Raw genomic sequence first — 26,775 nt, 5'->3', positions numbered from 1 at the left:
ATACTATATACAGCGATACGGTGGTGTATTGGGCCAATACGAATGATTGGAAGGATACACTTACAGTTAAATGGGCTATGTTGGGTCTGTAGGTCGTGCCTCCCTCCCCTTGGATATTTTGGGGGGTCAACCCGGCATGGCCCGCAGCCTGAGCCCATGCGGACCCATATTGTGCCGTGCCATGAGCCAGGTTGGTCTGTGTGTCAAGCTAAAGCTATTTATTTAAAAAAATTGAAAAGAAACTTAAAATATATTATATTTATTATTAAACAATTATAATTTATATAATATATATTATATATAAATATATTAATATATTATATATATAAATATATAAAATATTTAAATACATATGGGCCATGCTAGCCCATGGGCCATGGGCGACACTGTTGGGCCATGCCGGCCTGGCCTGTGGACTTGAAACCCCAAGCTTGGCAAGGCCCATACAATCGTGCCAGGCCGTGGACGACACGACCTGATTTACACAGTATATAAACCTAACAGGTTAAACAAAAAACCAGTGGAATCGGTCTCGATTTTAAAAAATTGGCCGATTTTTTATAAACATAAATGTAAATTTCTAGAGACTATAATTTTGCACTGGAATATCTAATTGGAGTGATGGATAATTTTTTGAGATTACGTGTTCCCAATTCCACTATTTTTACTAAAAAATACTTTTTTTGGCCTTAAATGTTAAAAATAGAAATATATATTATAAAAAATATAATTATATATTATAAAAAATATAATTATATATTATAAAAAATATAATTATATATTATAAAATATTATAAATATATATATATATATATATATATATATATATATATATATATATATATATATATATATATATATACATACATATAAACAAACCAACTGAGGTAAAATTCCAGATTTTTTTAAAATTTTGACAGCTGATCCAAACTTCTTACCAAGAAAAAATGAGAATATAACGCTTACGCTGACGATTATTTATGAGTTATCCAGCGAGAAAATGACACCGTATAAGCACAATATCTTTGATCCGAGTTGCATATATGCCCCGATAACGACGCTTCATTGGAAAATGGTCCCACTCGGGAGATCTGGTCGGTCGAAAATATTCAATTTAATCTAATCTTTCACGGACCCTTTTTGTGGAATCAAATCAGATACCACAAATCAACTTGATTAGGTTGACTTTGTGCCGAAGACATTTTTCTCCATGCCTTGAGGTTGGGCTGGATTGGAGAGCGGACTGACACCGGAGCGGACCCACTAAATGCCGGTCTTAATCCCCAAAGGATACTACACGCATCAGGTCAGGCTGTGCCAACAGGAATTTTCCCTTTTTGACCTTTTCTTTTCGCCTTTCTAAAAGAGGAGTTGGGATCTGCTTCCAGCAGCAACTGCCTGCTGCCTATAAAACGCTCTTAATACTGTCCCAATAACCCAACCGTACGTTGGGATCATCTCCCTCCCTTCTCATTCATGGAAGATGTTCCCATGCTGGAGCGTGTCTGTGGGTGGTAGATTGCGTTGGAACGTTATTTTGTTGGTAGCGAATCTAAAGGTGGTACGGTAAGAGCTATCGGGCAGAGAGAACGAAAAACCGCTACCGGTTACTGCTGCCGGAAAACTGCTACCGGTTATACGTGTGGTGTATTGTCTTTCTTCTTCTCAAATTTACTCCTCTCCCCATTAAACTCTCAATATCGTCTTTGTTGAGACAGAGCGCGCGCTGCGCATGCGCATATCCGACAGTCAAAACCTCAAAAAAATAGAGAGGATCGAAGCATAAAAGCAAAGCAAAGCGAAAGAAGAAGGGATAAAGAAGAAGCGGAGCAGAGTCGCGTCGATAGACCGTCGAATCTTGGAATATGGTTATTGTTATTTAAATAACTGTTCTAGTTACAGTTTCTTACCATCAAGTATTGCGTGCTTCGTACGGTCTATCAACGCGCTCTGCAACAATCACCACCACAGCATCAACGACCGAAAAACAGAAAAAGTGATCGCAGCAATCCATCCACTAAACCCTAGTGTGTCCACCAGTTCGTTCTCTTACCCATTTATATCTTTTACTTTCTAGTTATTAAATCACTGTAAGTTAAAGCTCCATCCCTCCTATCTCTCTGTCGATCATCTTCTTCCTAATTTGTTCATCGCTCGTTTCTTTACTCTCTCTCTCTCTCTCTCTTGTAATTTTCATTTTCTTATCGATTCTTCTTTTTGACGACTCTTCTTTGACTAGTAAATTAATGGAGGAAGCTAGGGTTTTTGAGAGCATTGGCGGCCAAGGGACTAGGTCCCCGGACAATGTTAAGTCTTCTTACTGGCTTGATGCTTGTGAGGATATGCCATGTGACCTTATCAGTGACTTCGTTGATTTTGATTCGGTTGCCCCCGAAGCAGTCGACGATTCTTCTTTGAGCCAGGGTGCTGATGCCTGTTTCTTTGGGGGAATCGATAAGATTCTTGATAGCATAAAAAATGGTTGTGGTTTACAGCCTCCTGTTTGCGACCCGATCGCAACTGGTCAAGGAGTTAATGATAGTTTTGTCGGAGAAGTTCGACCAGAGAACGTAGTGTATGGGGACTCCAAAATGCGAGTAGAGGAGTCCTTCAATGCCACGGTTGAAGAGGATAGTCCTTTAAGAAGAGCACGGCGGATTGAGTGTAATCGAAGTAGTACTGACGCTAATAGGCGTTGCGGATCTCACAGTTCCACTAAGCGTTTTGATGGTTCAGAACATTGGGAGGAAACGTACTCAAAGGACGATGGGGTTCAAAGGCGTGAAAGTAGGGATAGCGAGGTTAGGAAAGAGAATGGATTCCGAAGGCATGAAGAAAATCGAGATGGTGAGGCTAGGAGAGACAATGGCGTGCGAAGGCATGGTGGTCGGGATAGTGAGGTCAGGAGAGACAATGGCGTGCTAAGGCATGGAAGTCGGGATAGCGAGACTGTTAGTAGAGATGGAGGCGTTGACAATTCAGAAAGATGCAACAAATGGCTTCGTCTTAACTACTGTAGTGAGGGGAGGGATTATTCAGTCAGCCGCCATGATCTCCCAAGGGAGCGTTCAAGCAGGAAGAGGCTCCGAGATCGTGAAGAGATTGAAAGGCGTGATAGGGATCGGGGCAGTAAAAGGGAGCGCTACTGTAGTGATAAGAGAGACTTTAGGGATCGGGATTGGAGGGAGAGAGAAAGAAGAGGTTACTGGGAGAGGGATCGATCTGGCAAGGTCATTTTTCATGTTGGTTCTTGGGAGGCTGAGTACAACAGGGAGTTGAAGAGAGCCAAGGAAGAAAACCCTGGTCCAATTGAGACTGTTGAGAAAAAAACTGATGAGAAGAAGGAGAAACCAGCTGAAGAGCAGGCCAGGAAGTATCAGTTGGATGTTCTGGAACAGGCAAAGAAGAAGAATACAATAGCTTTTCTTGAAACAGGAGCAGGAAAAACTCTCATAGCTGTTCTCCTTATCAAGAGTGTTTGCAACAATCTTCTTAGGGAAAATAAGAAAATGCTAGCAATATTTTTGGTACCCAAGGTTCCACTTGTATATCAGGTAACAGGACTTTTGTAAACTCTCTTTTACCGGTAAATTTACATTTCTTTTATCATGCCTTTACTAGCTATATGTTGATTCATTATTGTTGCTTCTTCACCTTCAAATTTTAGCAAGCTGAAGTTATTCGTGAGAGAACTGGTTACAAAGTGGGGCATTATTGCGGTGAGATGGGTCAAGATTTCTGGGATGCTCGTAGGTGGCAGCGTGAATTTGAATCAAAACAGGTACTTCCATGGATACATCTTATAATTTAAATATGGTTATTTGATATCCTCATCTGTGTAATTGTAAAATCTTGGGCTGACAAACACGAAAATGCTGGAACAAGTCTGAGCACAACCACTTTGTGCAAAAAATTCCAAATGTTAGGTCCATATCCAGTTCCCCCTCCGGCCCTCCCAAGGCCCCACATAGCTGGGACCAACATTGGTTAATGAACATTTTTATCTGATATCCTGATGTATAGTCTTCTGCAATTTGTTTTCTTCATTTTTCTTATCCTGCCAATGGAAGAAAACCTTTGAAGTCATAGCCTTTTAACCTTTTTGAGTGCAACTTGTTTTCGTTAATTGTTTGGTCATTTGTTATCACCATCATTTATTTGCTGATATTGTTCTGATCTTGTCCACCTGTCAACAACACTTAATTCATAAACATCTTCAATGTAGTCATTATAGAATTTTTTCCATTATTTATAAGCCTAAACCCAACATAGTGCACTCAGAACTTTAAGCTATATGGATAATTCCTCTATGTTAATCTGTACCAAGCCCATTTTGGGTGTGTAATATGGCATATCATAGTTGTGCTTTGTATGTTCAACATAAGGAACTTAGTTTCTGTTTTAAGAATTGTAAAAATTATTTTGATAATAGGCTCATCTCTGTTATTTGATTCTTTTGATCATCCATGCCTTATCCCAACATAGTTGTGCCTCATCTCTGTTAGTTTCTGTAAAAATTAATTAAGACCACGAGGCTTGCTCTAGTCAACTTGTAGTCAATTGTCTTAGGCATCTAATATTCTATCCTGTTCAGGTCATCAGAGGTGCCTCATGAATTACTAAGTTCTTATTTGATCTTTATTCCTGATAAGATCCCATCTTTGTCACCTATATGACATGCCTCTCATCCCATACACTTAGTGGTGGGGAAAAAATAATCAGTACTCTGAGGATGTGAATATGAGGAAAATAATCAATACACTTATATATACTTTACTTGTTTCAAAAAAGAAAAAGTGAATATGAGAAAATAACCGATCTCCTAAAGCCTGGTTTGTAGGCTGACCCATATTGGAACTGTGATGGATCATCGGTCCACCTAGATGGGCTAATGATAGGTTGAAAACACTACAAACAACCTGTCGAACAAGTCTTTACTTTATAGTGGCCCAATCAGGTGAGTATTTGTGGCTGCTACTAGGAGTGCTCCCGTGTCAATCCAAAACCAAAAATGTCCATTGGCAAGACATGCTTTTGAATCTTTTTTTGATAATAAAAAGAAGGGAAAATTCCACTTTAGTACCCTAAACTTTGGGGGTAGTGTCAAGTTAGTACCCACACTTTCAAATGGTCATTGCAGTACCCAAACTTTCAAAAAGTGTCAAGTTGGTCCCTGCCGTTAACCGACTGTCAGTTATCTGATCACATGATGACATGTGCAACTTAAAATTTTTAAAAATGTCAAAACTACCCTTCAAAAGAAGACACTGTTCATTGTCATCTACCTTGAGGCTGAACTGGTTGAGGTGTAAAACCACTGCCATTTTTTGTTTTTTTAATTAATGTTGGAGGTGTAAAATGTTGGAAGTTCTCCCTTCAAGCGAAACTCGGGAAGAAGAAAAACCTATTGAATTGTAGGCGATCCAAGACTAGGCCATGGACCAAAATCCGAGTTCATCTAATCCTCAGGCACAGGATGGGAGATTAGAGATCGAACCTGGCTTTCTACCCTACCGAAGCAAAGGAACATGATGATGAGCGAGATAGAGGCTTGGATTTTCTTTCTTAATACTTCTCAGTCAAGTGATCTTCAACTTGAAATGAATTTAATGAAATGGTTGGTTGTTCAATTCGGAATTCTCTTTATTTGACAATATAAATGATTTGGTTAAAAAAAGAAAATAGAAATGATTTAATAAAATAAAATAATATGTTGGGTTGCATGAACGAATCGTCATCTCTGTGCATAAACTAGGCCTGTGATAAATAAGACAAGAGCACTTGTCTAAAGAAAAAGGAGAAAGAAGACAAGAGGCAAGCTTTAACTTTACAGCTACATTCCGTGTGAGGGGAACCACGCAGAGGGATAAACTAATGCCATTTGGATTCTTTTGCTTGGACGTGACCAAACTGGCCATCCAATTGTTATCGTGTGGCAGTTAATGAATGAGTGATGCACTAATAATAATACGATATTAAGCTCCCGCCAATCATCTTGGGCCGCTCAACCCTCTCGTGTTTATGCTGGTCCCTCCCTTGTTTTTGTCCACATTTCCATCTTTTTTCGGTTTTTTAGAAAACAAAGAGATAGGGAGAGAATAAATTTTTCTCTCCCATCAGCTCAAGTTTATGTACTGACAATGGCAATTTGTCTGGTCTTGAGTGTACATATGCATCATGGTTTCTCATTTTCATGCATAGATAACAAGGTATATTTCTGGGTTTTGTTTTTTTTTTCTCTATTTTCTAACATTTGGATTTGGTAGTGGGGGTGGAGGAATTTCTTGTTCTTAATATTTTTCAGGTGATCAAGGAGCTTAATATTTCAAAGTGAGTAGTGAGAATAGAATATAGCTCCCCTAAGTGATGAAATGGTTGGGATTTTCTCTTCAACACAGAGTGTTCTAAGAAGACCAACTTAGTGGGGTACTGGGGTTGCATCCGTTGCACATAATGCACCATACAATAATGATTAAATTGTACTTAAAGCCGATCTGTGTTGCTCCACTTTCTTTGTTCCCTTGCGCTTCACCTCTGACGCGGTTGATAATGATTATGAACACAGAACACCCTCATCCAACAGTGTTCCACTTGCGCTGGTTCTGTCGAGAAAGCCATCAAATGGCTTCTTGGTATTTGAGATAGTTGAAAATCACACCTACAGTAATTCAGATAATGCAAGAAAAGAAGAAAAGAGAGAAAGAGAAAGAAGTTTCAACAATAGGTTGTGGAAGAAGAAAAGAAGGGAAGAGAGAAAAGAAGAATTCGAACCTCTCTCTAGCCTCCTTTCATCACTTTTATTAATAATTCTAAGTCTGAGTACAATTACTTGGATGCCCTTAATGGGGCGGCCAGCACTAAAGAGATAATTAAAGAAAATAAAAGAAGGCCCATAACTAAGAAACATAACTTTTAAACACTACTTAAAAGAAACAAAGAACACTAAGGCCCATTTGGCCCATTCTCACTACACTCCACCTCAAGCTGAGCATAATGTCAATCATGCCCAGTTTGCTTACATAATGTTGAAGCCTTGCCTTTGGAACTCCCTTAGTTAGAAAATCTGCTAGCTACTCTTCTGATGCAATGAAAGGTAGGCACACCTCTCCTGAAGCCACTCTCTCCTGTATAGTGTCTGTCTATCTCAATGTGCTTAGTTCTATCATGCTGAACTGGGTTGTGAGCAATATTAATAGCAGCTTGGTTATCACAATACAACATCGGTGGCTCGTCACATGAAATACCCATCTCATTAAGGAGAGATCTAAGCCATAGCAACTCAAAAGCACCATGGGCCATAGTTCTATACTCTACCTCAGCTGAAGATCTTGCAACCACTGATTGCTTTTTTGCTTCTCTAGGAAACAATATTTCTGGCTACCATAGCATAATATCCTGATGTGGATCTCTTGTCATCCACATTTCCTGCCCAATCAGCATTTGTATATGCTTCTACCATCATGTGTCCATGTTTAGCAATTAATATACCCTTCCCAGGGGTTCCTTTAAGGTAGCATAACGCCCTTTTTGCTGCAGCGATATGTGTGTCTTTGGGAGCATGCATGAACTAGTTGATGGCGCTCACAGCATATGAAATGTCTGAACAAATCATACATAGATAAAGAAGTTTCCCTAGTAATCTTTGAAACACTCCCTTGTCAGCTAAAAGTTCTCCATCATTAATTGAGAGTTTATGATTCACATCAATAGGGGTAGAGGCGGGTTTAGCACCAAGTTTTCCAGTCTCATTAAGAAGGTTTAGCACATACTTCCGTTGAGAAGTAAAGATACCTTCCTTGGACCTAGCAACCTCAATGCCCAAAAAATACCCCAACTCCCCTAGATCTTTAATTTCAAATTCAGAACTGAGAAACTTATTAAGAGCACTAACTTCTTCTGTATCACTACTAGTAACCACAATATCATCTACATAAACTATAAGGAATGTCACCAGAGTGCATTTTCTTTTAACAAAGAGGGTATGATCTGATTGAGTATGAGTGTAGCCGAACTGAACAAGAGCAGCCCTAAATCTGTCAAACAAAGCACGCGGAGATTGTTTAGGCCATAAAGTGATTTCTTCAATTTACATGCTTTACCTTGCATTTCCTTGCCATATATACTAGGAGGAAGGGTCATATATACCTCTTTAGTGAGATCACCATTTAGGAATCATTCTTAACATCAAATTGATATAGAGTTCAATCATAGCTCACGGCTAAGGATAAAAGAACTCTCACCGAAGTCATCTTATCAACTGGAGAAAAGGTCTCAATGTAATCTATCCCATATACCTAGGTATATCTCTTGGCAACAAGCCAAGCTTCTCAATTGACCCATTTACACGATACTTGATAGTGAAAACCCACTTGCACCCAACTGGTTCCTTTCCAGCTAGCAAGTCAACAATATCCCAAGTATTGTTTTTATGAAGGGCTTCTATTTCAGTACTCATAGCATCCCTCCAATATGGTGTGGCTAAGGCTTCTGAAACAGACTTTGGGATGGATTGAGAGGAAATGGAGGTTAGAAAGGCATAGTAGGATGGGGACAACAAGCTGTAGGAAAGGTGTTTGGAAATACAATAGCTGTACATTTTCTCTTACCTTTTCTCAAAGCAATGAGTAGGTCAAGGTCTGGAAATGAGGGTGCTGGTGGAGGAGGTGATGGACATGGCCTCTCTTTAGTAATCGGAGCGCTTGAGTCTCAACTGGAGGTGTGGGATCAACCTATGTTTACCTTAGCCTTTTCCGTTGGTACCACCTTTGGAGAATAGGATGGGTGGAAACAATTGGAGGATTAGCAAGAGGAGGGGGAGGAGCAAGAGTGGAAGACCTCAAAGGAGAAGATCCTTCCATGAGAATGGGGGTAACTGTGGAGGTCTCGACAGAAAACTCAATTGAAGTTGGCAAAGGAAGGGATTAAGAAAACAACTTGAGAGATCTCTCACCCTTAGAAGGATGGCTATAAAAAGGAACTGACTCTGCAAATGTGACATCCATGGAAACAAACCGAGTGCCACTAATGGGATCAAAACAACAATACCCTTTCTGTGTTGAGGCATAACCAAGGAAGATACACTTCTGAGCCTTAGGGTCAAACTTGTGTCTTTTGGAACTGGGAATGTGGACATAACAAGCGCAACCAAAGACCCTCAGAGGAATAGAGAAAATCTCAACATCAGGAAAGAGGACTCCAAAGAGAGATTTTAACCCCAAGACTCGAGAAGGCATGCGGTTAATAAGGTATGTAGTTGTTAAAATTGCATCACCCAAAACTTCTTAGGAACATGGGTAGCAAAAATAATGCTCCTTGCAACTTCCACAATGTGTTTGTTTTTTTTCTCCGCTACTCTATTTTGTTGTGGAGTGCGAGCACAAGAACTTTGATGAATAACCCCAAACTTCTCAAGATAGGAGGTAAGGTCCTTCTCAAAATATTCCTTAGCATTGTCTGACTGGAATATTTTGATACGGGTATTAAACTGAGTATGTGTTCATGAAACTGTTGCACAAGTTTAGGCACTTCAGCTCGAGAGTGCATAAGGTAAATCCAAGTATATCGTGAAAAATCATCAATAAACAAGATGAAATATTTATACCCACCTACATGTTAAATGGTAAGGCCCCCACACACCAGAGTGAACAATATTAAAAGGAATAGTTGATCTTTTATTACTTGATAGACTAATTCCTTTAAATAACTCTAGAAACAACTGACTCAATGAAGTAAAGGACAAATGACCTAAACGACTATGACATAACATAATATGACTAGTAGACTCTGAAACAAATGCAGTTCTTTTAGGTAGGGGTGTCAATGGTATTCGAAAATCCGATTTTGAATTCGATATTCGACATAATCGAATTGAATTTGGATAATTCGAATATCTAATCGGTCGAATTCGGATATCCTATTCATACCAAATAGTTAATCGGATTTGAATTCGGATATGACCTGATTCGATTCGATAAATATCTGAATTTAACCAATTATTTAATTCTTATATATAATATATAAAATATTTTATATAGTTTATATATATAATAATTAAGTTATATAAATAACTTATATATTTATATACTTTATATCAATAAAATATTTATTAATTATCTAAAATAATTAATTAATTGAATTTGAATTGAATATTCGAATATTTAATCGGATTCGAATTTGGATATTAATTTTTAATATCTGTCGATTATCAAATCTAATTCGGATATCGAATTTTCTAATCGGATTCGAATTCGAATATTGCTTGATCTGATTCAAATTCGATTCGTTTACACCCCTACTCTTAGGTTGTACTTGGCTCTGCTCATGTATGTCCAACATATAGATCCCATTTGCCTCATGGCCACTCTCAATCTCCTTCTGAGATTCTATGTCCTAAAAAACACAATATGAAGGAAAAAAGGGCACATTGCAATTTAGGGATTTAGTCAAATTACTAACTGAAAGCAAATTGGTATTAAGTTTAGGTACATGAAGAACAAATGATAAGGTTAGGGCATTAGAGGTCTTAATGTCTCCCTTTCCCATGATAGGGGCTAGGGAGCCATCAACAAGGGATATCTTATCTCGACCAGAAAGTTGGTAAAAGGTGAATAACTGTAACACTGGTCATATGGTCAGAAGCACCAGAATTAATTATCCAAGGGGTTTTATGAGTACTAGAGAAGCATGATGTGCAGTGGCATGAATACATGAGTGAGCATATGCAGAGGAAGGAACAATCTCTGAAGGAGCTATAGCAGTGGACTCCAAGTGACTGATGATTCGGCCATACTTCTCATATTCAGCCTTGGCGGCTACAAGTTGTTCTCCCATTGACTTCTCTCCACCCTGTCCTTGTTCACCTTGTGAAGAAGTAGCTACATTTGCATTTCCACATTTTCTAGTTTCAACCCTTTTCCCACCATTTTCTTTCTTGAATCTGGTAGGAACAAGCTCTGGATGCAGCTTCCAACATGTGTCTTTAGTGTGTTTAGGCTTCTTGTAGTATTCACAGATAACATCTTTCTTCCCAGTGCTAACCTTTGGCTTCATCCCCACATTAGCATAGTGATCAACCTACTACGGCTCAACAGACTGAACCTGTCTTCTGCTCTCCTCGCTGCTCACCATAGCATATGCCTAAGACAAAGTCACATCATCTTTTGCTAAAACATTCTACCTCATAATATCATACTCCGAGTTGAGTTTGGTGAGGAACTCAAAGACCCGATTTTTCTCTACCAACCTCCTATATGTTTCTGCATCCTTTGTGCAACCCCAAACAACATTCTCCATCAGCTCAATCTCTTGCCAAAGAGATTTCAGCATAGAGAAGTAGACTGCTAAGGGCTTCTCCCCCTATCTAAGATTATTCACATCATGCTTTAATTTGTAGGCCCGAGCAGCATTAAGCTTTTGGGAATAGGTCTTTGTGACACTATCCCACACTTCTTTTGCAGTTTCCATCCACAGGTAATGGTTGTATAGAATTCACTAACCAACCCACCACTGTGTAGTTTTCTTGCATCCAACTTTCATAGGTAGGATCCATCCTCCTCTAGTTTTTTCTTGCTCCCAGTAATATACACCATTTTCTTCTACTACACACGTATCTTAATAGATTGAGACCAAGCTAAATAATTGGTCCCTTCTAGCTTCACAGTAGTCACAACCCCAAAAAGATTCTCCACTGACCCCCCATGTCCAAACCCGGAATCTGTGGAATATTTGGTCTTTCCTCTAGTTTGCTCCATTGAGTAAACGGATGCAAACGAAAATCAAATTAGGGCTTTACTAGGCTAGATTTACTTTTCTAAGCAAAGAACAACCTCTCAACCCCCCAAAATTAGGGTTTCACAGGGTCTTACGGGATGAAAAGAAAGAGAGAAACTTCAACCACTCCTTCCAGATGTTCCAGAATTCAATCCAACCAAAACTGCCCCTAATAGAAATCAAAAGGCTTACCTCTAATCCCCAAGCACCTGGTTCAAACTGTATCTATGACCTATAACAAGGTTTTTCCAATATAGGGTTTTTGGGAAAAATCTCCAAGAACCTGCCTTGGGCTTCAACTAAGGATGAAAAACCTCTGCAAAACTCTCCAAAACCTTCCTAACTGAGCTGCATAAGTAGTTGATTGATCAACCGATCAATTCTCCATACACACTATGTTGGGCAAAGAAGGAGAAAAAAGTCGAAAGTGAGAACCCGCTCTGTTACCAAGTTGAAAATTACACCTACAGTAATTCAGATAATGCAAGAAAAGAGAGAAAGAGAAAGAAGAAGAAAAGAAGTTTCAGCAATAGGTTGTGGAAGAAGAAAAGAAGGGAAGAGAGAAAAGAAGAATTCGAACCTCTCTCTAGCCCCCTTTGATCACTTTTATTAATAATTCTAAGTTTGAGTACAATTACTTGGATGCCCTTGATGGGGCGGCCAGCACTAAAGAGATAATTAAAGAAACTAAAAAGGCCTATAAGGCCCATAGCTAAGAAACATAACTTTTAAACACTACTTAAAAGAAATAAAGAACACTAGGGCCCATTCGGCCCATTCTCACTACAGAGATGCTGCTGTTGATGTTCTCAACAACAAAGCCCTGGTTCTCTTTTTCCCAAATAAAGAGATTGGATACCAGTCATAAAAAAATTAGATGATAGGTGAAGGGAATTTTTGTCCTTTTACATGATACTTAACGTCTGTTAACGATTTTGGACCAACTTGACATTTTTTGAAAGTTTGGGTACTGCAGTGACACGTTTGGAAGTTCGGGTACTAACTTGACACTACCCCCAAAGTTCAGGGTACTAAAGTGGAATTTTCCCTAAAAAGAAATATATTAAAGGAAAAAAGAATACAAGAGGGAGGTTGCACCATGGAGTAAATATCCTCCATTCAGTACTTGTCAATATCAGGTGTCTTAGTTTCATGATGTTGTTGTTTAAATTTCCACAAAAAAATTATCTTTTATCATTAATTATAAAAGGAAGATAAAAGTGTAAAAATATTCTTTTTGTCACAAAAATGATTTCATGGTTCCCATGGCAATAATGAATCTAAAGGCTTTAAATGGCAGGAAGCATTAGGTTCCTTGATGGAGTTCGATAGGAATCACAGGTGAAACAATCAACAGGAAAAAAATTGCCAATACATTTGTTTATCATTTTAAAACTCTATATCACACTTCTCTCCCCTAGAGACTTCAAGTAGAAAGAAAGACTCAGCCTAGTTTAGACTGGGAAACTATCTTTCCAATGGCTATTGATAAAGCCTTGGGTCCAATGGTTTTTCAATGGCAATTTTTAGTATTTTTGGGATATCCTCAAATATGAGTTGATGGAAGATTTTAGAAATTCTATGAAAAGGGAATCATTCATGTCTGTGCCAGTATGACCTTTTTGGCTTTAATTCTGAAGTCCAACATATCAGTCATAGCATACGATACGTATCAGTTTTTGAATCCACCAAAATGCTATTTATGTGTTTCATGCCTATTGATACGTATCGATACTTTGAACCATGGTGAGATTCTTTTATAGAATAACTTCTAAGGTTATTCATCAAAAAAAACTTCTAAGGTTCTCCCATTGAGGTTAAAGGAGATCATATCTCAATTTCAAGGGGCCTTTATCCAAGGGAGACAAATCAAATGTGTATAGGAACATCAAAAGGAAGGACAAATAATGTCAGTACAGAAGCTAGATTTAGAAAAAAAACCTAGAACGTAGTGGAATGAACATTCTTTTTTTTTTGATAGATATTGTGGAATGAACATTCTTGGATATGGTTATGGTGAAAAGTGGGTTTGAGGGAGAGAATGGACAAAGGGTTATTTCCACTCTTATCTTTACTTGTTTCTGGTGAATGGGTCAACATTTTTTTTTGAGATAGGAGGGGCCCTTAGACAGAATATCCCCATCTTCCCTCTTAAAAAATCTCTATCCTCATTGCGAGAAAATTAGAGAAGATATCCAGAGATTTCCTTTGGGTCCTTGGTGCTTCTAAAAAGGGATCACTTAGCGGTGATCATTTTAGCCCAGCCCAAAAATTCTGGGTTTGGGCCTAGATTTTCTATTCAGGCCTGGCCTGGGCCCAGGTGACGGGTCCACAAATTTTAGGGCTGGACCTAGGCCTGGCCTGGGCCTGGGCCTGGCCCAGCCTGCATATATTTAAATATATGTATTTTTTCTTATATTATATATTATATATAAGTATTATAATATGACGCTTATAATATATATCATATATAATATATTGTATTATTACATAATGTAGAAAATAAATTTATATGCATATTATATGCCATTTAATATAAAGTATTATGTATGTGTAATATTGTATATATAAAAGACAATGGACTGGAGCTGGCTGGGCCTGGGCCTTTGCTTTAGTAGCCCTTATCATAGGTGCAAAGCCTGGCCAGGGCCCGGTCCTTCCCATGAACACCTCTGGGATCACTTGATCAACTAGGTGACAGTGTAAATGGAAGAAAGAATGGGGTTTAGGAACGGGAAACTTATTCTTAGGAATGTGGATTTTGGGAAGCGGTTATGTACATTCCCATTGGAATAAGATAGGTTATTGTATGCTGTGATCAAGAGCATCCATGGTATCTGAGTCCATATGGATTGGATACAAGGAGTTCTTGGTATCCACTTGTTTCTATTTGATTCTTGAATGCTATTTGGAACTTTGGCTTCAGGAGAAGGTTAAGAGAATATGAAATCTTGGATGTTTCTTTAATTCTTTGGAAGGCCTTTTCCTGGATGCCTCTCTTAGCAATTGCAGAATTTAGACAACTAGTATGCTGGGTCTCTTCTCTTGTTCATCCTTTTTCAAGGCTCTTTCCTCAAACCCCATTTCCTCATTTGGATTTCTTGCTTTAAACTGTTTGGAGTGGACTGATACCACCCAAGGTTAGGGTATTGGCCGTTTGGAAAAAAAAAAAAAACAGCCTGGACTATTTTGAAGCTTCTTCTGCATGATACATTACCCCACTTAATTCATTATTCTTCTTTTTTAATTAAAAGAACATTGATTGCAATTATTCTTTTACCCGACATCCATTCTAATGTGTCATGCACATGAGCTGTTTTTCCAAACAACCAAGCCTTTTCCTTTTATTGGCTGTTTAGAAAATAAAACACTTGTAAGGTGAAACACATGAAAACCAACACTTGTGAGTATTTTAAAGGAGAGAAGGCCTAATCTCTTGTCCGCGTATGACTAGAATTTAGGATGTTTTTTCTTTTCATTATGTGGAAATAGGTAGAATTGTCTGGTAGACTTGAGTAGTCTTTTTTAAACATCTTTTTTCTCCCTGCCTAAGAAAAGAGGCAAAATCATGTTGAGATGGATTGGGGTAGCAATCTTATGGATGAATTGGGAAGAATAAAAGAAACTTCAAAGATAAGAGATATGCAGGATGGGGTAGGGGTTCTACTCCTTTAAGATCTGGTGGTGGGCTTTCTAGAGAAATAGGGATCATAGATGAAGAATAAGGGTAGAAGAGCAAGTAGATAGCTTGCTGTCTTCCAAAGAATGAGCAAGAAGCCAAAAACTAGAATTCACTAAACCAACTAGAATCTCTTGCAGCAACTAGAAATTCACTAAACCAAACTTCAATTCTTCCAGTCAACTCTTGTTGAACTCCAATTACACTCTATTATAGACCCAATGTATTAACCTGGATGAGCTACAGATTCCAATTTGTACTAGGAAACGGAAAGTGACAGTGCTGCCTTCACCCGGTTTGGGGGGGGAGGGGTAGGAGTTTGGAGGAGGGCTACCCATAAAGACACTCCAATGTGGACTCTAATTACTAATACAAACTCTAATAACCCATTACTGATACAAAATATTTTTATATTTTTTATTTTTTTTTAATTTGTTTGGCATTTTTTGTAATTTAGTGTCTTGCTTTAAAAAGGCACGCGCCTCGCCTTGCGCCTCGGGTGCAAATTGCCCCTTGTGCTTATAGTGTCAATCATTGCTTCCTTCAATTGGCTCTTTGATGTAGAACCATGTACTTGGTTAGATCAGTTTGAGCCTCATTGGAAGACCAAAAAGAAGCTAACAGATCTGAAGAGAAGGAAGAAATAGTCTGATAAAGACTTTTGACCTCATTCCCCATGCTACTTGTCATAAGTGGATTTCATTTGTTGCTGGGCCTTGGAGAGGTGCTTCTGGAGTTGGGTATACTATCCCGGTTGGTATGCTGATAATCCACTTCAGCCACTGCTGCACCCTTCTCTTGAGTATGCAAGAGGTTGCCCTTGTTGCATGAGTACTGCACCAATGCCCCAGCTTGAAGCATTGGTTTCATCCACAAATTGCTTGTTTGAGGGCCTGAAAGGCCTTCTCAGCCTGTTTTTTCCATACAAAGGACTCTTTCTTAAGCAACTGAGTCAAGGTTGCAACCATCTTCCCATAAACTCTAATAAACTGGTGGTACCCGGTTAGGCCCAAGAAACCCCTCAAGGTCTTCTGGTGGTGGGCCGGACCCAATTCAGCATGCATTTTACCTTCTCTGGGTCGGTCTGAACCTTGCCACCAGAAATGATATGACCCAGGTAGTGCACCTGAGTTTGCCCAAATGAGCACTTAGATAGCTTGGCAAACAAATGATGCCTTATATATATATATATATATATATATATATATATATCTTTTGAAGTGCTACACAATGGGGGTAGCCCATCCCCCAACCCAGGTGTAGGCGGGATTCAATCCCAAGTCTCTGCTACGACCAGCAGGAGACCTCACCAACCAGCTGGTTGGCACCTTGCGATAAACAGATGATGTCTTCGCAAGGTTTCTAGTGTATCCCTTAAATGTTGCATATGAGAGGTCCAAGAAGGGCTATAAAGTAAAATGTCATCATAGAACACAAGAATAAATTGTCATAGCAAGGGTCAGAGCATATCATTCATCAATCTTTGGAAAGTGGATGGTGCATTAGTAAGCCCAAAGGGCATAACCACGAATTCATAATGTTCCATCAGCCGCCTGGAAAGCTGTTTTATGGATGTCTCTTGGATGGACCCGGATTTGATGCTATCCGGACCTCAATTCTAGTTTGGAAAAGTAAATGGCTTGATCCGATTCATCAAACAACTCCTCAATGAGTGGGGTGGGGAACCTGTCCTTGAAAGTGGTTTGGATTAGTGCCTTGTAGTTGAAACAAAACCTCCACATCCCATCTTTTTTTTTTTGACTAGTAGGAGATGAGAAGGGACTGTTGCTGGGCTGAATTAATCCTACACTTAAGAGTTCTTGGACCATTATCTTGATCTCCCCCCTTTGGTAGTTGGGGTACTGGTAGGGCTTTACATTAACTAGTGGGACCTCTGGTTGCAGCTCTATTCGATGGTCATGGGTACAAGAGCTGATTCAACTTGGCTTGGTGATCTGTGGTTTCCAGCATCCCTGGGCGGCTGAGCCCAAAAATAAATTGGGCCCAATTGTCATAGACCCCAGGTGCATAAAAGGTTGGGTTACCCATGTAATTGCAGTGTTTCATGAGTTATTCAGGTATTCCCCCTTTTGCTCCCTACTGTTTGGTCCCACTGAGCCAAATCTTACGGCCTTCTATATTAAAGTCCATAGTCATGGCTGTCTTGTCACACAGAACCGGGCCTAATTTCTGTAACCACTGTATGCCGAACATTATGTTGGCCCCGGCGAAATCTAAGGGATGCAAGTCCACCAAGAAGGAATTCCCTTGAAGCTTGAGGGTCAGGGACTTGCAAACACCATTACATTGGATCTGGTTCCCATTAGCTATGTGGATGAGGAAGGATTATATGGGCTAGATGTCCAGACCCAATTGCCGAGTTATCATTGTCGTGACAAAATTTAGAGAACTGCCGCTATCAATCAAAACCGACACCCACCAGCCCATCAGCTGGCTCATAACCCTCGTAGTCTGTGGGGGGTCCATCTCAACTAAGGCCTGTAGGGATATGGCATAATAATTAGCCCTTTTGTTGTCAATTTGTTGGTCTTTCTCCTCAGTCCCCACATGTTCACTGGGTTCTTCAGTCTCTTCATCTAACTGAAGCAAGTAGAATTGCTGGGCCTTACAACGATGGCCCGGAACAAATTGCTCATCATAGTTATAGCAAAGCCCTTTATCTTTGTGGCCTTGCATTTCCTTCCAGGTGAGCTGTTTGTATGGTATAACAAGGGGTCCAGGTCCAGGAGTGTTAATGCGGCTGGGCTTAGGTCTAGTGGGTGGTGTCTTAAGAATAAGACCCATGGGCTTGGGAATCTTCTTTAAACAGTTTAATCTTTCTTCCTGTATCTTGGCAAGGTCAATAGCTGATAGTATGGATGTTGGTTGCATGGCCTTGACCTCAACCCGGATATCATCCTTTAGACCTTCGACAAAACACTGAACTGGGGCCTTCTCTAGCCATCCATGAACTCAGTTGGTCAATCTCTCAAATTCAACCTAGTATTCTCTAATCGTACCTCAGCTTGTCTAGTGATCTGTCAAAGTCTTGGTAGCCAAAAGGGCCAAATCGAATGAAGTGGGCTTCTACGAAGGTGAGCCAGGACAATTGAGGATGTGATTTGTGGTACCATGGGTACCAAAGACTGGCTTCACTACCCAAATGCATCAAAGCCATTAGTACCCATTGGGCTACAGGTATTTCATGGAATTTGAAATAGCATTCTATTGGATAAAGCCATGGTGTAGGATCCTCACTTGAGAAGACCTTAAACTCCAATTTGGTCATTCTTACTGGCCAACAACTCGTCTTGTGATGCTGCTGTTGTTGGATGCTTTTCGCTCGCCATTCTTACTCTGAAGCTGTTATTCTCTTGAATTTGGAAGCTATCACTGTCAACACCTCCTTCAAGCCGGTCTACTCTCTCCTCAGTGGACATGGATCTGGTTTAAGGCATCAGTGGCTACACTCTGATACCAGTTGTTACAACTCAATAAGCACTGAAGTTAACTCAGGAGAATGATTCAATGTTTGATTACAGGTAAGAAAAGGAGTATGATTCAATAAGTACTCTGCTCTGCTGAGTGCTTCTTGTTGGCTGCTCTATATAGTCTTATTACATTTTTTTTTGCTGCTTGAACTGGGCCTTGAGTATGAGCCTGCTGGGCATCCTGCTGGACCGGGGCTTGCTGCTCCTGGGCTGCTTTCCTTAGCTTTTGGTTCATAACACCTGGCTTCGTGAGACAACTAAAAAAAAGAGGAATAATGTGGAGGGAAATGAGAGCAGCTCTGTTGTGGATTATTTGGGAAGGAAGGAAAATGACAGATTTTTAAAGACATGCAGCACAGAAGAAGACATAATAAGCAGTATAAAGATGAAAGTGGCACATTGGGTGAAAACAATGGAAGCTTATAAGGCCTTCTTGGTAGCAATGAATTAATGAGAAGTGGTGACAAAGTCCACAATTGTGAAGGACATGGTTGTGTTGGAGTGGTTTTGATGGGAGCTCTTTGGGCAATCTTGGACCCTCGGGAGTTGGGGGAGTATTTAGAAATGAAGAAGGTGTGGTGGTAGCAATGTATTCAAGATTGATTGGACACAGGGACTCATTAAAAGCGGAGGTTTTACCTTGCTTACATGTTAAAAGGGTTGGTATTAGGTAAACAGCTTGGGATGAAGCAGGTGGAGGTTGAAGGGGACTCAAAACTTTTTATCTCCCGGATAAGCTGCAACAATCCAGGTGCTTGGATGTTCAAACAAAGTTTTAGGGAGATGAGAAGGTTGGATATAGAGGTAGAAGCTACATTCAAATGGGTGAAAAGAACGGAAGTGGATTTTGGTTGATGTCCCAGCAAAGCAAGGGGTTTTTAGTGAACTGCTTTTTGTGCAGAATTGTAAGGGGTCGGATATACACGAACGGGTTGCTGGATTAATTTTACAGTATCATATTTAATGATTTAAGTTTTCAATTAACGAAAGTTTCTTTTGCTGATCTGAAAAAAAGATTATTGGGAAGATTGCCTTATGATGCTCTGCTGCGAAAGGAGTTTGCTTCCTCTAATACCTTTATGCTGCTGAGAGCGGAGTTTGTTTGATGTCTAATTAATTGTAATCCTTTCTGCTCTCTGTTACTGTTGTTTGGCTCCACTATGGCTCTGTGTTTGAATAGGGGTGGGTTCTGTTGTACTGTTCTGCTATTAGCAATAAAGTTCCCTTTCCTTCTTCCAAAATATTTATAAATAAATTTCATGGTTACAAAGCAAAAAGAAAGGACTAATCCAATCTTGGTTGTTATTCTTCCTTTGAAGTGCAAAACTAGCTATATTTCCAATTCATTCTATGTTAAATTAATTATGCAACACCAGCAGTGTCTCTTATAGTTCTTCAATTTTTCTTTGAACTTACTTTTTTAGGTAATTGCTTATAATGAACCAAGTATTATACTTATTTTTCTGCTTGACAGTGTCTGCTTCCTTCTACTGCAGGTTCTGGTAATGACAGCTCAAATTCTTTTGAACATTCTCAGGCATAGTATAATCAAGATGGAATCCATTCATCTCCTTATTTTGGATGAGTGCCATCATGCTGTGAAGAAACATCCATATTCACTAGTGATGTCTGAGTTCTATCATACCACTCCAAAGGAAAAGAGACCTGCTGTTTTTGGAATGACGGCTTCTCCTGTCAACTTGAAGGGTATATATCTGTTGTGTGTGTGTGTGTGTGTGTTTGGGGTGGGGGGATTATGTTTCTGCAGAATGCTAATGCCATCTTTTATCATATCCAAGAATAGCTACTTAACATGCTTAATATTAACTGATTCTCTCTTTTTATACTTGCTTAATGTTTTTTTTAATGTATTGTTTAGACATCTATCTTTCAGAGCATTTGGTTATTCGTTGTTCTTCTTACACAGGTGTTTCCAGCCAAGAGGATTGTGCAATAAAAATTCGGAATCTTGAAAGTAAATTAGATTCTATAGTTTGTACAATAAAAGACCGGAGAGAGCTGGAAAAACATGTTCCTATGCCATCAGAAGTTGTGGTGGAGTATGACAAAGCAGCTAGCTTGTGGTCCCTTCATGAACAGATAAAACAAATGGAATTAGCTGTTGAAGAAGCTGCACATTCAAGTTCCAGAAGAAGTAAATGGCAATTTATGGGGGCCAGAGATGCTGGAGCAAAAGAAGAGCTGCGCCTTGTTTATGGTGTTTCTGAAAGAACTGAAAGCGATGGAGCTGCTAATTTAATTCAGAAACTGAGGGCTATTAACTATGCTTTGGGAGAGTTAGGACAGTGGTGTGCTTACAAGGTATCCATGGGACAGTGATGGTGGTAATTGCATTTCTATTCATTCAAAAAGGTAAAAGTTTATTCAACTAAGTATCCAATCCATTTCCACAGGTTGCCCATTCATTTTTAATGGCCTTACAGAATGATGAAAGGGCAAACTATCAGCTTGATGTGAAGTTTCAAGAGTCCTACTTGAATAGAGTAGTTTCTCTCTTACAATGCCAGTTATCTGAGGGAGCTGTATCTGACAAGGATGCTAAAGGTGCAGATGGAGAGAATGGTAATGTTCAATATGGGGGTGATCCTGATGAAATTGAAGAAGGGGAGCTTCCTGATAGTCATGGTAGGTATTACTAATATGCTTTTCAAAAAATTTTAGTTAATTAAGTTGGTCTTTAGTTAAAAAAAAATCTATCATATCAAATCATGATAACTTGAGCCGCTGTCCTTTATGCCTGAATCTGAAATAGTTGATAGATGAAAGTTGTTTTGCATTGACTTGGTGTTTGTAGATTCTTATAAGCCTTGTCTGAACTATATTGAGTCAGCTATATGAATCCTGTCCCTCCATTCCATTCTGTTCAATGCCATGATTAAAGTTACATTCATTTCTTCATAAAGCCCACTTGCTATCTCTTCATCTTCATCCAAATCAATTCTGACAGATGATTTATTGTTGGTTTGCCTGAAATTTATGATAATGGTATGCTGGCGAATGGTGCTAAAGCTATTTATTACTTTCTTGGAAAAAACGGAAGTAGCATTGGAGTTGAATGATTTTTCTCTCAATTAGTCTTATTTCTAGTGTGTATGAAATTATTGCAGAGGTGCTTTCTAATAAACTGAAATAAGCATCATAAGATATTGTTGGTTCAACACAAATGGTTTTGGAGAAAAGTGAAGTTTTAAACGTTAAGGAAGTTTCTTTCAATCAATGCTTTGAAAGAAGAGGATATTAGATTTTTTTGGTTTTTTTGTCTTTAGGTAGCTCTTTACTGGACAGGGAGTTAGAAGAATGTATTTCTTTACTTTGAAAGTCAGAAGTGTAAAAAATTGACCTATCCACATGGGATGCTATGTCGATGGTAAGTTCACTGTGAACTCATCTTTTTATGATGCTTTCATTCAGAATCCCATGGAGAATTTTCCTTTTAAGGGTGTTTGGGGAAACCCAGGTCCTCCAAGGATGGAAGCATTCACATGTTTGCTCTGTTTAGGCAGTATTTTAATCATTGGTTTTTAAGGTCAAGAGGATTCCAAGTGAGATTTTCCTTTTTAAGGTGGTATGCATTTCCAAGAGGAAAGAGAGCCAAAATCTTATATCATACCTTTTGCAGTTTGTTTGGACTTATTGGAAATAGAACAATTGTCATATCATTCAAGGAATATCTTGTTCAACAAAGGAAATTGGTTTGGTGGCTGACATTTGTTCAATGATGGTAGGGTGATTATTGGCCTGTGGTTTTTTCTACAGAATCTTTTGGTTTGTGATTATGGTAGTCTTTTGATGTTGTACTGCCCAATGATTAAGATTTTGTTTGTTTTTGTTGTTGCCTCTTCATTCTTCAGCATATATTTCCTGTCATGTCCTTGGTAAGTATGTCATGAATTGGTATGTGAATTGTGTACCACTCTTTACTATCTAGTTGTCTCTGGTGGAGAGCATGTGGATGTGATAATTGGAGCAGCAGTAGCTGATGGAAAAGTGACACCAAAAGTGCAATCATTGATTAAAATTCTTCTAAAGTATCAGCACACAGAGGATTTCCGTGCAATCATTTTTGTGGAGAGAGTTGTGGCTGCATTAGTTCTTCCAAAGGTTGAAATTTTTAATGCCTATATTTGTGGTATCTTCATTATATAATTTTCTTTCCATAGCAAGGCCTTAGTAGTTGATGTATTATCTTCCTGTCAACTGTTCAGGTTTTTGCAGAGCTTCCATCTCTTAGTTTTATCAAATGTGCAAGCTTGATTGGACATAACAATAGTCAGGAAATGCGTACTTGTCAAATGCAGGATACAATTGCAAAATTCCGTGATGGTCGAGTATGTTTAGAAACTGAGCTATAATAAAACATAAATCTGCTGCTTTGATGTCTCAGGCAGTTTTTCATGAAAATTGAATAAATTCTATTGGCAGGTGACATTATTAGTGGCCACTAGTGTAGCGGAAGAAGGGTTGGATATTCGGCAATGCAATGTTGTCATTCGGTTTGATCTTGCAAAGACAGTTTTGGCATACATTCAGTCCAGGGGCCGTGCAAGGAAGCCCGGGTCTGATTACATTTTGATGGTTGAGAGGTACTTAGGCTGGACCTGATGCATGTTAATGAACAATTTGATGTATTTCATATTCTTGGACTAAATTTGGACATGAATCATCTCAAACAAATTTTGCATATAGGGGAAATTTATCACATGAAACTTTTCTGAGAAATGCACGGAATAGTGAGGAAACATTGCGAAAGGAAGCCATAGAGAGAACTGACCTTAGCCATCTTAAGGGTACTTCAAGGTTAACATCAATGGATGCAATACCAGGTTCAGTGTATCAGGTGGAGTCAACTGGTGCTATTGTGAGCCTGAACTCTGCTGTCGGACTAATACATTTTTACTGCTCACAGCTCCCTAGTGACAGGTGCCCATTCTTTATTATATGATTGACAGTATTATGTTGGTTGAATAGAAGATAAGGAAAATAAATCTCCTACTCTATTCCTATCCTATATCCAGGTATTCAATACTTCGTCCTGAGTTTATTATGGAGAGACACGAGAAGCCAGGTGGTTCCACCGAGTATTCATGCAAACTTCAACTTCCCTGTAATGCACCCTTTGAAAAGCTTGAGGGTCCTTTATGCAGTTCAATGCGACTAGCACAACAGGCAATGCTAATATTCTCTTATGAAATTTATTATTAAATCCAGTTTTCTCTATGATGTCACTAATACAAAATTCTTTTATTGTCTAGGCTGTATGTTTGGCTGCCTGCAAGAAGCTGCATGAGATGGGGGCTTTTACTGACATGCTCTTACCAGACAAGGGAAGTGGGGAGGAAGGTGAGAAGGTTGACCAGAATGATGAAGGAGATCCTCTCCCTGGAACTGCAAGGCATAGAGAATTCTATCCTGAAGGCGTTGCTGATATTCTTTGGGTTGGTTCTTCTGTCCTACTGGTATCTTGATGTGTGTATTTATCTTGCATCAGTCTTATGTTAAGCATGCCCACTGAAAGGGAGTGCAACCAGCACACCTGGAAGACACTTTCATTGACCATAATGCCCCTGGTATTTTATCCCTTTTGCAGATGCAATGATGACAAGGCCCACTCAAGTGGTGCCACATGGGTTCCATTAGCATTTTCCATCCACTTAAATGATTGAATGGGATTCTGTAAATGACCTTCACAGGGATGTGGTTATTACTTATATTTCACGTGAACTTTCTGACATATAGTTCACGTATACCCCCTCTGTTAGAATCAATGTTTTAAAACGCGGAGGCGTGACGCGAGGCGTTCCACTACCTAGAGGCGTGAGGCATAGTTCAAAACGCAAGAGGCGTAACCTTCCCGGACACAAGGAGAGGAGGGGGTTAGGAGCAAGGTTTAAAATTTCAATGTCGATGGAAATGTTGCTTACCAAAATATAGGACATATGTCGGAAATGTCGAGGGGAAATATTGTAAAAATTAGAGACATTGTGGAAATATTATGAAATATGTGGAAATATGCAAAGATATTTTGTAAAATGATAAAAGAAGCATGAATACATATTTCTAGACTATTATCTTATTCCCAACCATTATATAAAGCTAAGAAACTAAGGTCAATAACAAATTAGTAGATGATGATTTACTGATTTATTATGGATTTTGATGTTTTTACATGGTTATCTGATATTTTGTTTTCTTATTTTTAATTCTGATTTATTATAAATTCTAATGTATTTATTTCACACTAGTAAATAGAAATACATTTATTCTGATTTTTTAAATATTAAAGTTATAATACATTATGTTTTATTATAAATTTAATAAACTGATTCTTCTTTTTGTAGTATTAAGATTATGATAAGTTATGATTTCTTATAAAAATTAATGAATTTATTATGATTTTTAGTACTAAGTTTATAATAAATTATGATTTAGTATAAAATTTATTAAATTTATTCTGATTTTTTATATTAAATGTAGAATATGATTTATTATAAAATTTAATAAACATTTTCTGTTTTTAATAAATATTTTAAAAAATACTAACTAGTTAATATTTTATTACTTGAAAAATATTTTATGTTTTATATTATAAAGTAATTAATTTATTCTTTTGTTTTTATATTTTGTTAATTCTTTTTTATAAATATTTTGTTTGAAATATTAAATAGAAATTATTAATGGAAATCTTATTAATATACATTAGTCGACATCTTGTCGAAATTAGTCGACATCCTGTCGACATAATAGGAAAAACTGCATTTTTTTGGTTATTTGGACTGATTTGGTTGACATTTCCGAAGTATAGGAAATGTTGATCGAAATAATGTAATTTTTATATTTCCATCCATTTTCATGTTGGTGAGCCTCAACATTGACATATGTCGGGCGACATTAGTGACATTTGGCGACATTTGAAACCACGGTTAGGAGAAGGAAGGGGGGATCTCATTTTTTCTTTATTTTTAATAAAAATCTTTTATATTAAGAAGAATAAAGATGCATAGCATTAGTTGAAAGGGGGGTCTTGTCGAAGCAGGGCCCCTCAGCCGAAGGGGCAGGGGGCAAACCAGTTTCTTTCCCCTTATCTTTTCTTCCCTTCCTTTTCCTTTGCTTTTTATTCCTTTTCTCTTTTTTCTTCTCTTTCTTTTAAAAGAGAAGATGTGTGACCAAAAAATATATGAAAAGTAATTGCATGGTTTGGCTGATCTATTTTCACAATTTGCAAACCGAAGATGTGTGACCACCACTTCCTCCCTCCCAACTCTCCAACCTCTAATCAGGTTCTTAGCATCAGCCCTTGAAATCAGATCGCTTAGAACATCAGCTACTAGAGTAAAGAGGGGTGACAAAGGGTCTCCTTGTCTTAGGTCCCTTTTAATAGGAAAGAAATTCCTAGCTACTACATTCACCAATATGGAAAAAATGACGAGGAAATACACCCTTCACCCATCTACACCATCTTTCTCCAAACAACCTACAATTAAGAACTTCTAGAAAAGAGTCCCAATCCACAATGTCATAAGCCTTTTTCAAGTCCAACTTACAAACCAACCACTTTTCCTTTTGTCTCCTTCTATACTCTATGCATTCATTTGCAATGAGAGTTGCAATAGGATGGCTGCAGGCAAAAAGTCTGGGGGTGTGGACTTTTAGACAGAAGATGAGGGAGATTTATTGCTTAGCAAGGGAAGCTGGAGTAATCTTTATTTGGACAAGGAGGTCAGCCAACAGTGTAGCTGATACTTTGGCAAAGCAGAGGACTCAAAGGGAAAATCTTTTTTGGGATATACTGTAAATCTTGGGATAAAATATGGGGTC

The 26,775-nt window shown here is 38.6% G+C and overlaps 1 protein-coding gene across 1 annotated transcript in view; it reads left to right on the top strand.

Annotated features, from left to right (window-relative positions):
* Positions 1-1,952: 1,952 nt before the first annotated feature.
* Positions 1,953-26,775, top strand: part of DCL1 (dicer-like 1) — a 30,532-nt gene continuing 5,709 nt past the window's right edge. The window contains exons 1-12 of the mRNA XM_010242755.3: positions 1,953-2,090; positions 2,240-3,554; positions 3,668-3,781; positions 20,436-20,646; positions 20,867-21,261; positions 21,354-21,585; positions 22,889-23,061; positions 23,166-23,288; positions 23,383-23,543; positions 23,647-23,880; positions 23,976-24,126; positions 24,213-24,395. Of these exons, the coding sequence (XP_010241057.1) occupies positions 2,247-3,554; positions 3,668-3,781; positions 20,436-20,646; positions 20,867-21,261; positions 21,354-21,585; positions 22,889-23,061; positions 23,166-23,288; positions 23,383-23,543; positions 23,647-23,880; positions 23,976-24,126; positions 24,213-24,395 (3,285 nt within the window). The 5' untranslated portion in view covers positions 1,953-2,090; positions 2,240-2,246. The remainder of the gene's footprint in view (positions 2,091-2,239; positions 3,555-3,667; positions 3,782-20,435; positions 20,647-20,866; positions 21,262-21,353; positions 21,586-22,888; positions 23,062-23,165; positions 23,289-23,382; positions 23,544-23,646; positions 23,881-23,975; positions 24,127-24,212; positions 24,396-26,775) is intronic.

This window comes from Nelumbo nucifera, chromosome 1 (assembly GCF_055504915.1).
Source record: "Nelumbo nucifera cultivar China Antique chromosome 1, China Antique-T2T, whole genome shotgun sequence".
NCBI lineage: Eukaryota > Viridiplantae > Streptophyta > Magnoliopsida > Proteales > Nelumbonaceae > Nelumbo > Nelumbo nucifera.
The sequence above is the reverse complement of the archived record's forward strand: the minus strand, read 5'-3'. Positions and strand labels throughout refer to the sequence as shown.